Source organism: Notechis scutatus, chromosome 10 (genome assembly GCF_049901735.1).
Source record: "Notechis scutatus isolate UNSWTSFEM ecotype Mainland chromosome 10, rNotScu1.2, whole genome shotgun sequence".
NCBI classification, from domain to species: Eukaryota; Metazoa; Chordata; class Lepidosauria; order Squamata; family Elapidae; genus Notechis; species Notechis scutatus.
Window position 1 is genome coordinate 2482735 of NC_142018.1, and position 14707 is coordinate 2497441.

The 14707-nt window shown below is 39.9% G+C and overlaps 1 protein-coding gene across 4 annotated transcripts in view; it reads left to right on the plus strand.

Annotated features, from left to right (window-relative positions):
* Positions 1 to 14707, plus strand: part of LOC113419295 (vascular endothelial growth factor receptor kdr-like) — a 188611-nt gene that overhangs the window by 114426 nt on the left and 59478 nt on the right. For 2 of the 4 annotated variants that reach the window (XM_087971965.1, XM_087971967.1), the window contains exon 11: positions 3122 to 3242. In XM_087971965.1, the coding sequence (XP_087828091.1) occupies positions 3122 to 3242 (121 nt within the window). The remainder of the gene's footprint in view (positions 1 to 3121; positions 3243 to 14707) is intronic. The other 2 variants (XM_087971964.1, XM_087971966.1) reach the window with 1 other exon arrangement.

The following is a 14707-nucleotide window of genomic DNA, read 5'->3' on the forward strand; positions in this document are numbered from 1 at the left end:
GGACACCTCCCAGCAAAACTCCATTCTGTAAGGGTGGTGGTTTTATTTCAGCATAATTGGCAAATCCATGATCTGAAAAAAAGTTTCAACTGTAGAATGAAAATTAAGAGGTCAATGTATACTGGATGTATACTGCATTATACATAGGCTGAGAAATACATAGTATCATCACAGCTTCCTAGAACCTCTTTTTCTGAGAAATGCTCCATTTTTGCTTGACCCTGATAACATGTCTCTCTCTCGGAGAAAGTTGCCAGTGATGTCATTTTAAAATGGTATTATCATTTGCACGTGTACTTGGGCTTAGGGAGATATCTGGTCTACGTTTTAATACAAGCTGACCTGATTTGCCATTCCAAAGGCAATGGATAAAACAAATCTGAATTTTTCAGGACAGTTCCCCAATTCGAAAAGATCTTGAAAAAAGTACATTGTAGGAAGAAGAAGCACGGATCAAAAAGCTTATACTTGTGAAGATAATGTTCAAAAATTATTTTTATTCAGTCTCACTGTTTGCCAAAATTCAAAGATAGAAATAAAATGTATATCTCATATAATGATAATGATGATAATGATGAAGATGAGGATGAGGAAGTTGTTGTTGTTGATGATGATATCAATCCAGTTGTGTCCAACCCTTGGTGGTTCTATGGGCCAAGCCTCTTCAATCTTCCACTGCTTCTTTGAGTTGTTCTATGATCTGGATGTTGTCAGCTTTGATGGTGTCCAGCCATTGTGTTCTTTGTCAACCTGGTTTCCTTTTACCACTAACTCTTCCAAACATAATTGCTCTCTGCAGTGAATTTCCTCTGCATGACATGGTCAAAATAAGTGAGATCCAGTTTTGTGATTTTCCTTCCTGCAACATGTCTGATGTTATGCACTCTAATACTTGTTCATAAAATATTAACTATTATTAAGCCGTTGTGAGCTGCCCAGAATGAGATAAATGGCAAATAAGTTAAATAAATACATACGTAAAATACATTTTCATTTGTAAGCAATGGAAATGCAAAATTGCAATAAAATTGCAATTGTAGGAGAAGAGCAGGCAGAGCTGTGAGGCAAAGTTAAGCATGTCATCAGCTTAGAGTTATTGCATTGTCACAAACGGTTCAAGTCCCATCCCTTTTGGATTCCATTGACCATTATTATCTGGTGCCATTTTAATACTGTACTTTAGTTGCCTAGATTCCTCTGTACACGCTTGAGCAATAAGTCTTCTGAACTGCAACTGAATGGTCCTGTTCCTTTGCACCTGATATTAATCTCAAGTTAATTAATGCCAGGACAAAGATTAATATCAGGGCAAAGGATCAGGACCATATGTTAAGTTGCAGTTCAAAAGATTCAGACTTATCTCATGACATTTGAACTTAAAACAATTAAATAGGCCCACCAGAATACAGAAGTTTCTGAAAAGTAGATCTTATTGTTGAAAAACTAAGAAGCTATTATGAAAGAGCTCTAATCACTGCTATGTTACAAATGCAAGCTATATTTATACTATCAATATTCAAATCATTTTTAATAAAATGAAATGAAGGAAGCAAGTTTCAAGAAGAGACTGGACAGCCATTTGACTGGAATGCTATAGAGTCACCTCCTGGTTGGACTAGAAAACCTGCAAGGTCCCTTCCAACTCTGTTATTATTTTCAAGTTGACTTGTGCCTTTTTCTTCTGCCCACTCTATGTGAAATTGCCTTCTATTCCTTGTTTTAGTACAACTTAATCTACTTCTGGCTGTTTACTTGTGACTGTATGTAAAAAATAGCTTTCACAGATATGCTCATGTTCTTGCTATGTATTAGTCACTTGGTGGACTTAGTTCACGTTAATGTAAACTTTTGAAAACTCTTCAAGAATGGCTGCATTATATGCTCCTTGGGATTAGCTAGTGGTGATCTAAACCAAGAATGAATAAGTTAATGCCAGTTATGAGCAGCTATGAAGCTATGAAAATAGCCTCTTGATGTAATAATTGGTTCCCAGGCTGATAAGGATTCAGAAAACGATTATGTAAACAACCAGCTGTGAATTTCTCCATCAGCAATACTCTTTTTTGCTAAATCATAGGAAGGATTTTTTTTAAAAAAAATGTAAACTCTCCAAAAGTATTTTAGAGATTAGTTTTAAATGGGAAATAGCTCAGTTGCTGGAATTCTTGTAACTCCATTGTATTTTTCTCAACGAATACTGCTCTAAAGAGAACTGTGTGAAAATCATGAAGGAAAATAACCTTTGGTTTTAGGCAACTGCCGAAGAATCTGGTCCATGATCTGTGCTGCCATTTGGAAATCTAGGAAATACTAAGGCTCTCGCCTAAGTGTCCATGAAGATTCCCCACCATCCAGGTCATGGCTGTCTCCAAGGTGCTTTTCAAAAGGCAAATGGACTTTCTTTGGTGTTTTTTTCTTGAAAGCATCTCACTTCCCATCCAAGAAATTCCTCAGTTCTGTCTGAATGGTGGGGATTGGAAGGATTTATAATCTTTGCAGTCATCTGGTCATTAGTACTCTGAAGTTGGTCCTTAGCTCCCTGAGCTTTGTTGAGGCCACCTGAGGATCACCTGAAATGGGTGTGGAATTCAGCAGGTTCTGACCAGTCCTGGAGAACCGGTAGCGGAAATTTTGAGTAGTTCAGAAAACTGGTAAATACCTCCTCTGACTGGCCCCACCCCCATCTATTCTCTGCCTCCCACTGAGTCCCAGCTGATCGGCTGGATCTTCTTTGGTTGCCCTGCATAGGAGAACGGAGCTGGAAAGCAGGTTAGTGGGGTGTGGAGGGAAGGGGGATTGTACAGTATCCTTCCCCTGCCACACCCACCAAGCCATGCCCACCAAGCCACACCCACAGAACCGGTAGTAAAAAAAATTGAATCCCACCACTGGAAGGAATCCTTTCGAGCGAGCTTTTCAAGATGTCCCTGACCTTATAGGACTGCTAACACCTTCAGAAGTATGACCTCAAAGCCAAGGATCATGGGAGTTGCAATCCTACAGCTGGGAGATGGGAGGTTGCGGAAGGCTCCTCAAGTCTCCAGAAATCATACGGCAAGCCAGAAATGGTCAGAGTAGATACAGCCATTTGAACGTCCTTTTTCCTTTTCTTCCCCCCTAGGTGCAACCAACGTGGAGAGAAAACCAAAGTCCAGAAAACTGCCAGGCATGACACTCCCTATTTAACCAACAGGATCAAGGACATCAGAAATATGCAGCTTGTTCATGGCAATATGTTAAAGGTAAACTTAAACCATATGGGATGTGCCTAGTTCTCCTTTCTTGAATTTCCCAGGAACAAACTCCTTCCCAGGACCAAATTCTTCCCATGCCTGGAATTTTTCCGCCCTGGGATCCATGGCCTCTCTCTTCTGGCTTTTGGGGAATGCTGGATTCTGAACCATGACATCACTCATTTCCCCCTCCCGGTCCAAAAACTCTCCAAAAATGCATGACTCATTCACAGCCCTTTTGGCCTCAAGCCTGAGAATGTGCATGGAGCATTTTTGCCATGAGCTTTCTCCCAGCGAAGGGTCCTTCGGACGGCCTCTGAAGATTTAAAAGGGCAGCTCGCCTCAGAGCCTCCAATCTCCCCTCACACAGTTTTTTCAGCCATGTTTGGTATGACATATGTGGCACAGTCCCAGATAAAACTGAGACTGGATAAATACTAAATGAAATCTCTTTTTCTCTAACTTGGGAAAATGTCCTTTTTAGGGAAGGAGTGAAGGATGCAAATCTTTTCTTTCTTCTTTCCCAGCCTCCCTTTTTCTTTCTTTTTTCATTCATTCTTTATTTCCTCCCTCCCTCCCCTCCTTCCTCCCTCCCCTTCTTCCATCCATCCATCCATCCATCCATCCATCTATCCATCCATCTTTTCTTTTCTTTCTTGCTCCCTCCCTTCCTTTCTTCCTTCAGAATAATATTAAGAGTTATCCTGATTAAAATAGGAATGATTTTGCATCATTTTCCATTTTTTAGCCTCTTTTTATACTTTCTTTTCTTTTTCTTCATCAGTAAAAGATAAGAGAAGGAAGAACTCATCAAAATATGCATTCCTTCTGTGTTAAGCAGAACTAAAACCAAACCACTTAACCCTTAACCCATTTCACTTAGCTCCTGGCTGATCTGATTCACTAAAAGCTAAGCAGGTCAGGCCAAGATAGTATTTTGGAGGGGAGATATGAACTATCCAATATGGAGTTGCTGAGGGTTGGTGGCAAATACATTCATTCAACCAATCACCAAAGACTTTTGCTACAAGAGAGAAGTAAAGCTTGTCAGAGAAGCTGAGAGCAAACCAGTTTGGTATTTGTTGCCAAGAAAACAACACAATTGGGTCTATTAAATCACCAGGCCTAGAGATCAACCCAAAGAAGACTTGACCTACATAGGAATTTGGGAGAATGGTAGCATCTCCCCCTGCAGGATGCAGATACAAGTTTTTAAATATTTATTATCTTTAGGGAAACTTTAAATCAATAGGAGAATGAAAAGAAAAAGAGGTAAATTTATAGAAACGAGGATAGAAGAAATATTTTGGTGGGATTTTAAGTCAAGAGATTGTTAATAGCCACCAGGAACTGGGCCAGGTAAAGTGATTTCCAGGAGTTCCTGACCTACGTACAATGGAGAAAAGGCTCGAGGAAGGTTATAACAGAATGAGAGTTGGAAGGAACCTTGGAGGTCTTCTAGTCCAATTCCCTGCTCAAGTAGGAAACCCTGTACCATTTCAGACAAATAGCTGTCCAGTCTTGTCTTAAAAATATCCAGTGATGGAGCACCCACAACTTCTGAAAGCAAGCGATTCTTGTAGAACATCTAGAATTTCGAACAATGTACACTTGAGGTCAGGTGAAGGCCAGTTTTAGTTTAGTTTCATCTGAGAACCTTGATCTCTTCCCTGGTGGTAGAAACACCTAGCAAGGCTGTGGATGCCTTGAAGTAACAATGGAAGAGCAGGGAGGAGAATTCATAGGCAATAATGGAGAACTGGGGAAGGTAGAGTTGCCCTTTTCTAAGTCCAAGGTGGCCATGACTAAAACAAGGGAAAATGAGAAGGTGAAAGTCACAATCACACAAAAGTCACAAGATTAACAGAGAGAGAACTATAGGCATATACAATTTCTGTGACCTGTGAAGGTTAATTTTCAATTGGCAATTTCACCATTTCTGGACTTGAAAAAGAAAATACATCTTGTTACCTAAAGTGGAAAGTGAACGTTTCCTTCTCTGACCGTGATGCATATAAAAAAGTCTATGGAAGAGAAGGACCAGGGGTGGCGCGATAGCAGTCTTAGAATACTTGAAGGACTGTCCCAGGGAAGAGGGCATCAATTTGCCACCAGAAGTTGTGGGTGCTCCATCACTGGAGGTTTCAAAGAAGAGGTTGGCCAGCCATTTGTCCATAATGGGAGAGGGTCTCCTGTTGGAGCCAGCGGTTGGACTAGAAAACCTCCAAGATCCCTTCCAACTTTTCTCTTCTCTTCTCTTCTCTTTGCCTCTGCTCTACTCTGTTCTAAAAGGGGAGGAGCTTCAATCACACTATCACATCACAGTCTTGACACTTTTGATACACACTCAAACACACACACACACACACACACACACACAAACCAGCTGGGCATTGCACTCTCCAAAATACATTTTAAGGCATTTAGCTGAGTACCCTTCAGCAGGTTTTTGGCATGATTCTAGTTTTAATACTGCTGTATTCTTTGTAAGATCATATTCAATGCACTAAAATGATCTTTAGCAATAGACCATCATTTAACTGGACCCTTTTAGATTTTCAGATTTTAACACTGTCCTGTTAGTTTTTAAAGATTTTTTTTTTAATAATTGTGTCCATAAACACCTTCATGGGCAGGTGTGTGTGCCAGTGTCTGCAAGATGACTGGCACAGCATCACAACTAATACCTAGTTCCTTGGCATGCAAGTATAAAAGAGGAAAAATTTCAATTGTAGAGCTGCACCCATCATCTTGCAGATTTTAACCACTGTATGAACACTGTTGATTTTATCTCTCGGTGAAGATGAATACAGCCAAGTTATCCTAGGCCTGTATTCTGAATTTCTTCCCACTAAGTCCCTTTAGGGAAGCCAGCCTTTTAATAAAGCTATAATCAAACTTGTAGCTATCTGGAGAGACCAGACGTTTCTGGTGATGTTCTACAACTTTACAAGCAATTTAGTGATGAAAGAGGCAACCTAAGTTTATCATTTACAGTCCACATTCCCATCAAAAATAGATCTTTCAGCAACCAGACCAATTCTCATCATATCCTAAAAAGTACTTTTATTGGTGTTTGGTTAGCCAAATAAAATAGTAAAAATGTCAGAGCTCTGACAGCCAGTCTTGAATGGAATGTGGTATGGAGTTGGAATTAGCTCAGACTCGGACACTTTCTCATGCGCTTTGCATTCCTTCAACTGTCCCATCCTCTTGCATCGCAGAGCTGCCGGAGAGCAATTCCCAGTGTATCACTTAGCTTATGTTATGGTCTCATCGATTTCAGCTGGTAGGAATATACATACTTCAAAAGCAAAACAAAAAAACAAAACAAAAACAAAGCAAAGCAACTGCTAAATATTTCAGTTTGGGTTCCCATTAAAGCATGGGGGAATAGAAGATTCTGCTGGTTGCCAATGTAGCAATAACAATCCTTGTAGCAATAGCAATAGCACTTAGACTTATATACTGCTTCATGGTGCTTTACCGCCCTCTCCAACTGGTTTACAGAGTCAGCCTCTTGCCTCCAACAATCTGGGTCCTCATTTTACTGACCTCAGAAGGATAGAAGTCTGAGTCAACCTTGAGCTGGTGAGAATTGAACTGCTGGCAGTGAGCTGAATTAGCCTGCAATACTGCATTCTAACCAGTGCACCACCACAGGTCATTATGGCAGGATAAATCCGTAAATGATAATGCAACATAGTGATAATGATAATGCACATTATGCGCCTATTGGATAACTTCAATTATTTGTTCCTTTTCAGCTAGTTATTTACATTCGGGGTGGATTTCTAGCTGTTCCTGTTTGCAGATTTTCCCCTTAACACCAGTTCCACATGGGCAGTGAAAACACAAGTTTGAGCCGGTGAGGATTGAACTGCTGGCAGTCAGCAGATTGCCATCACTTCGATCCTCACTGGCTCTAACCACTGTACCACCACAGCTCTTGTAGGCCCACTTTGGATATTCAGCTAGGAGTTATCAGATCTGGAAGCAAAATCCAGATGGCTCCTAGTTGGCTGTAAGATGTTAAATCTGCCACTTTAGGAGTTAACTGGTTGGGTCAGTTGACCTCCTTTAAGAGTTCTCACAACATGCTAACCCTTCCACTAATTCAGTTTTAACATGTCATGGGAAGATAATCATACAAAAGGCAGGGCACATTGTAATGTTGCCAGTGAGATCACCAGCATCATCAATTTATATCCAGCCAATAATAATCATCTCATTAAAAGAGTTAAAGTTTTAGAACTAACTCAATTTTAAAAGGCTAAATCCTGAATACTTTGAATCCTTTATTAAAAGCCATATAATTTAGTGAGCTGATCATCCATCCCAACGAAGGAAAAACCCTTAGGTGACTCTTCAAATTCCCTGTTTCTTGTTCCTGGCTAGGACTCCACTTTGCAGGTATCAGATTCACCAAAACTGAGAATAAAACGATGCTAAAGAGCAGTTCAGTTCCTTGTAAATGTTATGATGTAGGTTATTCTTCCAAAAGGCTTTTAGGCATGTTGTCTTACTTCTGAGGCTGATACAGGCACCCAGGAGAATAGAGTAAGAATAATAGAATTGGAAGGGACTTTGGAGGTCTTCTAGTCCAATTCACTGCTCAAGCAAGAGACCCTGTACCTTTCAAGAAAAATGTCTGTCTAGTCTCTTCTTCAAAAAGTTGTGAGGAGCACCCACAACTTCTGGTGGCAAGCCATTCCACTGATGAATTGTTCTCACGGTCAGGAAATTTCTCCTTAGTTCTAGGTTGGATCTTTTTTTTGATAAGCTTCCATCTGTTGCTATTTGTCCTGCCTTCGGGCGTTTTGGAGACTAGATTCCCTCTTTTTTGTGACAGCCCCACAAATATTGGAAGACTGTTATAATGTCACCCCCTAATCCTTCTCTTCATTAGACTAGACATAACCAGTTCCCACCACAATTCATCGTATGCTTTAGCCTCCAGGTTCTCAGCTTCGGCTTCCAGTTGGGTCTAAACTTGGGTCTTTTTGAGCTACAGTCTCCATTGCTTTCTCACCGTTCTGACTGTAGTGATTGACAGGGACTCTCCAAGAAATCTCCCCTGCATGGCCAGGCCATCTGCCTACTTGAATTTAGTCTGACCCTCCTAATTAAAACCAATTGTCCATGGGAAACTGGCTCATTCCACAGCACAAACACAGGTCCCTAGAAATAACTTTATTTACAAAAATGTCTCTGGGTCCCTCAAAGGTCCTTTCAACTTACTTAAAAATAAAATGTAGCTGTAGTATAAGACTTTATTTGGAAGGAGGCCCAATTGCCAGGAAAGTGGGGGGACAAACATATCTGTATTCGGTCACTTCATTCCAACTCATGGGTTCCTCTGACTAATAAGAAGAAGATGCAGAGAAAGAAAGTGAGGATTTGAAAAGAAAGGGAATCTTCTACCCCCCTCCCCCCATGCTTTAAATAATGGGAATCAAAACTGAAATGTTTCCTAATATTTTCTTTTCAAAATGATATATACAGTACAAGACTAAGAACAGTGTTACTTCTCTTACATTTGGAAATAAACCTTTATGGCCCCCAAATGATATGTGAAAGCTTTTATGGGTGGTCCTCAACTTATAACCACAATAGGGACTGCAAAATTTGTTGTTAAGTGGTGTGGTCATTAAGTGAGGAATCACATGACTTATGACCCTATTTTGCTACAGTCATTAAGTGAGATATCATGTAACTATGTCTTGTGATTTCCTGCTGGCTTCCCCATTGACTTTGCTACTGGGAAGATTGCAAATAGCAACCATGTGACCCTGGGATGCTGCAACCATTGTAAATGCATGATGACTGCTAACTGTCCGAATTATATTTCCATGACTGTAGAGGTGTCAGAACAGTTGTAAGTATGAGGACCAGCCATACCTTTCAGCACCGTTGAAACTTTGAACCATCGCTAAATGATGGTTGCAAGTTGAGAACTACCTGTACAGAATTCTATTTTCAGCCTGCTTTTGTTTTAGGAATTATGGCAGTAATTACCAGAAATGTTCAGCAGGACATTTATAATGTTTACCTAAATGGACAATACTTTCCAATATTATACATTAAATATAGTTCTATGATTAAATCAAATCTCTATGATGGCCCCTCAGGTATTGGAAGACTGCTATCATGTCATCTCTAGTCCTTCTCTTTGCCACACTAGACATATCCAATTCCTGCAACCATTCTACAGCATTTCTGTATTCCAGTGTAGCATCTTTTTCCATGTCACTCTTGTAGCCTGTTATTTGTACATCCACTTTCAACTTAGTCTCAATCTTGCCAGGTAGAACATGTTCCTCTTCCTTTTTTAGACTCTTTTATCTCTCCATAGAGGAAGGTCTCTGTTGACACTATTAAAATTAACTTTTGAGTCCATTGTTCAAAAATATCCTTCAGCATATCTAATGTTAAAATATTTTGTTTCATTCAGTAATTGTAAATCAAATTTATAGGCTCTTCTCCTTTAATTATAATCTTTAGTTCCCTCTAGTGTCCAAGTTTTCAAAGCTTATGTTTTTCTTTAAATCAAAACAAAAGCATTTCACCATGGGAAGAATTCCTTATAATTAATTTCAAAATATGGAGGAAGAAACGGGAGGCCGAAGATGGCTTGAAAAAGTGGAATCAACAACCACGTGGAATAAAAAGCCAGCAAGTAGAATGTTTCTTTGATAATTCCTCTCTGGACAAGGACAGGACTTGAGATTGCCCACAAATGCTCCATACAGCTGCTTTGCTTGCAAGACAGTGTCTCTGGCAGTTTTAGAGCTCTGGGAGATGAGAGAGCAGCCATCTTGTTGAACCCACAGTTAGCACCTTTGAAAGGAAACTTGGTTCACATGAAGTTGTACCTCAGTACTCATCCTTAATTGGTTCCAGAAGGCACACAATGAGTACCAAATATGATAAGCTCCAAACTAATTTTTCCCATAAGAAATAATATAGTGAGTCGCAAGGCAACCAACACTGACAAGTTCTAGTTTGTCCATTGAGTACCAAATAAATGATGACTACTGGGACAAAATGTTCACATCCAAATGCACTTAGCACCAAATTTGATTAGTTTCAAAGCAGTTGAGTATTGAGGTACCACTGTATTTCCTTTTCTAGAATTTCTTTTGGAAATTTGCTTGTGAACTGCTTTTCAGCTATTAGAAAGCTTTAAAACAAAAAGTCTGACTACTGCGAGTGCGTTTCCTTCAGTCCTTAGCGAAAGAAAGTTTCAACTAGAAATTAAAAACTTCTTTTTGGAATAAATAGTAAAAGGAAAATTAAACTTTGATTTTAGAAAGTTATAAATGAACTAAGTGTCCAGATAAATTTGAAATAAGCCATTTAAACATTTCATAGCCTTAGAAAATCCATAATCAGATAGTTGTTTTGCCTTTATTTATCTCTATATAGCTGTAGTTAGTTTGAACTACCAAAGAGGCAAGGAAATAATAATCTAAGCCAAAATTAAATAACACTGGCCCACACACTCATTTCAATAATTAATTATTCTCTTTTTAATCATGAAGTCACCCTGGGAGTAAACAGAGACATGGCTGTTTCTTATTTATACGGCATGCTTTCAAATTCCTTATCTGTACAGATTTAAGTGCTGTGAAGTAATTGATCTCCTGGGAATTTTTGCACTGTGACATGACTTAAATTTTTATTTATGTACTTACTAGGGCTGTACAGCTCTTTGAAGTGGAGCTTCAAAATAGTTATTTGCATATGGGCGTGCAAGTGGAGGACAGCTCAAAGCAACCATGTCTTTATATAACCCCAGAAAGAGACATGGCTGCTGTCAGATTTTACAAGGAGTTGCTGTGTTCACAGTCCCTCATTCACAAGAGCATTATCCATTCAGTCATGTCCAACTCTTGGCAATTATATGGGCCAGGTCTCCCCACATCCTCCAATCTTGCACTGCTTCTTTGAGTTTTTCTGGCTGGTGTCAGCTTTGATGGTGTCCAGCCACCATGTTCTTTGACGGCCTGGTTTCCTTTCATTGCTAACTTTTCTAAACATATTGTAATTGCTTCCACCAGGAATTTCCTTGCATGACATGGCCAAATTATATGAGATGCAGTTTTGTGATTTTGCCTTCTAGAGACATGACTAGCATTATGTGTACATCATACACATCCTAGTCCATCAGGGACTCCTGAGACATTTGTAATAAACAAAGTTGGTAGTTTATAATATCACATAGATACACAGATGAACAAAAATAATTCCTTTGACGAAGGCAACCCTTGTGCACTTACTTGGATGTAAGTCTGGTTGAACACAAGGAGCTTGAATGGAAAACTACCACATGAGAACACACGATTGGCAATCTGCTTTGTGGTTGTAAGCCAAGGAGCACAGTTGTAGCTGCCAGAACCCATGAGAAGGTTAATTGCTAAAAATCTCATTCTCATACACCTTCTGGGCATAATAGTATCAATTGTAGCTCCAAGAACAGGAAAACAAGTCAAATATACAAAACACTTGCTAGACCAATTCTCAAATATAGCTCATCTGTCTGGAACCTGCATTGCATATCAGACATTAACACAATCGAAAGAGTCCAGATATATTTCACAAGAAGAGTCCTCCACTCTTCTACTCATAACAGAATACCTTATGCCACCAGATTTGAAATTTTAGCCTTAGACAACTTAGAACTACGCTGCCTTTAGTCCAACCTAAAAGTAGTACATAAAATTATCTATTGCAATGTCCTACCCACCAATGACTACTTCAACTTCAACCACAACAATATATGAGCACACAATAGATATAAACTCAGAGTAAACCACACAAAACTCAGTTGTAGGAAATATGACTTCAGCAACAGAATGGTCAATGTCTGGAATACTCTACCTGACTCTGTGGTTTCTTCCCCAAACCCCAAAAACTTTAACCTTAGACTTTCTACTGTTGATGTCACCCCATTCCTAAGGGACATGCATAAGCGCACCAACATGCCTACCGTCTGTCCTAATATTCCCTTTTATTCATATCCATTTCATGTTTACACTTATATCTATTAACTAATACAGGTGAAACTCAAAAAATTAGAATATCATGCAAAAGGTCATTTATTTCAGTAATGCAACTTAAAAGGTGAACCTAATATATGAGGTAGACTCATTACATGCAAAGCAAGATAGTTCAAGCCGTAATGTGTCATAATTGAGATGATTATGGCTTACAGCTCATGAAAACCCCAAATCCACAATCTCAGAAAATTAGAATATTGTGAAAAGGTTCAATATTCTAGGCTCAAAGTGCCCCACTCTAATCAGCTAATTAAGCCATAACACCTGCAAAGGGTTCCTGAGCCTTTAAATGGTCTCTCAGTCTGATTCAGTAGGAATCACAATCATGGGAAAGACTGCTGACCTGACAGTTGTGCAGAAAACCATCATTGACACCCTCCATAAGGAGGGAAAGCCTCAAAAGGTAATTGCAAAAGAAGTTGGATGTTCCCAAAGTGCTGTATCAAAGCACATTAATAGAAAGTTATGTGGAAGGGAAAAGTGTGGAAGAAAAAGGTGCACAAGCAGCAGGGATGACCACAGCCTGGAGAGGATTGTCAGGAAATGGCCATTCAAAAGTGTTGGGGACTTTCACAAGGAGTGGACTGAGGCTGCAGTCAGTGCGTCAAGAGCCACCACACAGAGACGGATCCTGGACGTGGGCTTCAAATGTCGTATTCCTCTTGTCAAGCTGCTCCTGAACAACAAACAATGTCAGAAGCATCTTACCCGGGCTAAAGGAAAACAGAATTGGTCTGTTGCTCAGGGGTCCAAAGTCCTCTTTTCTGATGAGAGCAACTTTTGCATCTCATTTGGAAACCAAAGACCCAGAGTCTGGAGGAAGAATGGAGAGGCGCACACTGCAAGATGCTTGAAGTCCAGTGTGAAGTGTCCACAGTCTGTGTTGATTTGGGGAGCCATGTCATCTGCTGGTGTTGGTCCAGTGTGCTTCAGTAAGTCCAGGGTCAATGCAGCCATCTACCAGGAGATTTTGGAGCACTTCATGCTTCCTTCCGCAGACGAGCTTTATGGGGATGCTGACTTCATTTTCCAGCAGGACATAGCATCTGCCCACACTGCCAAAAGCCCCAAAACCTGGTTCAATGACCGTGGGATTACTGTGCTTGATTGGCCAGCAAACTTGCCTGACCTGAATCCCATAGAGAATCTATGGGGCATTGCCAAGAGAAAGATGAGAGACATGAGACTGAACAATGCAGAAGAGCTGAAGGCCACTATTGAAGCATCCTGGTCTTCCATAACATCTCAGCAGTGCCACAAGCTGATAGCTTCCATGCCACGCCGCATTAAGGCAGTAATTGCTGCAAAAGGGGCCCAAACCAAGTACTGAGTACATATGCATGCTTATACTATTTTATGTACAATCCTTGTTTTATTGATTGCATGTAATATTCTAATTTTCTGAGATTGTGGATTTGGGGTTTTCATGAGCTGTAAGCCATCATCATCACAATTATGACAAATCATGGCTTGAACTATCTTGCTTTGCATGTAATGAGTCTATCTCATATATTAGTTTCACCTTTTAAGTTGCATTACTGAAATAAATGAACTTTTGCACGATATTCTAATTTTAAGAGTTTCACCATGCTCGACAAAATAAAATAATAAAAAATGCTCTCCCAAACTAAAACAAAAGTTGACCATCACCATTACTAAATGTTTAGAATGTTGGACCAGGACCAACTCCCACTCTCTTCTCAGATGTGAAATTAAAAGGGGATCTAGAAGTCAACTCCTTTTCCTCTAATCTTCACAGGATCACTGTGAAGATAAAATCAAGGAAAGGGAGAGTCTTAGATACGGTCCAAGATTCTGTAGGAAACATTAGGCTGCCAAATGTAATAAATCAACTGGATTCTCTAAAAGAAAAACAGTTTGTGGTGAAATAACCTGGGCAAATAGCCAAATTTTGTGGCTGGTTTAAACTTGACCCCTAACAATCCTCCTCTTTCCTTCCTTCCTTCCTTCCTTCCTTCCTTCCTTCCTTCCTTCCTTCCTTCCTTCCTTCCTTCCTTCCTTCCTTCCTTCCTTACTTCCTTCCTTCCTTCTCAAACTTTAAACTTCCAGAATGAAGCCATCTTCTTGGCTTTGTCATTGGAGAAAAATAGATCATTATTGGTACATGTTTTTGATAGTAGTCAATATACCAGAAGATGCGCCAGGCTCTGTGTCCTGTTGTCTGCCAAGAATCTCCACTTCAGCATACTGGTTTTACATTTAGGCACTCTGACTCCCAACCTATTCAGGGTCCACCAGGTAGCATACGGGAAGTCAGATCCTTCAGACATATCCTCCTTTAAAATTACTCCTTGTTCGATGACCTCCTTCCTCCACCTTTTCATTTGATTTTGTTTTTGTGTACCCTCAAAAAAGTTTGCTCTTGCCATAAAACTGTTCCTGGATCTGAGT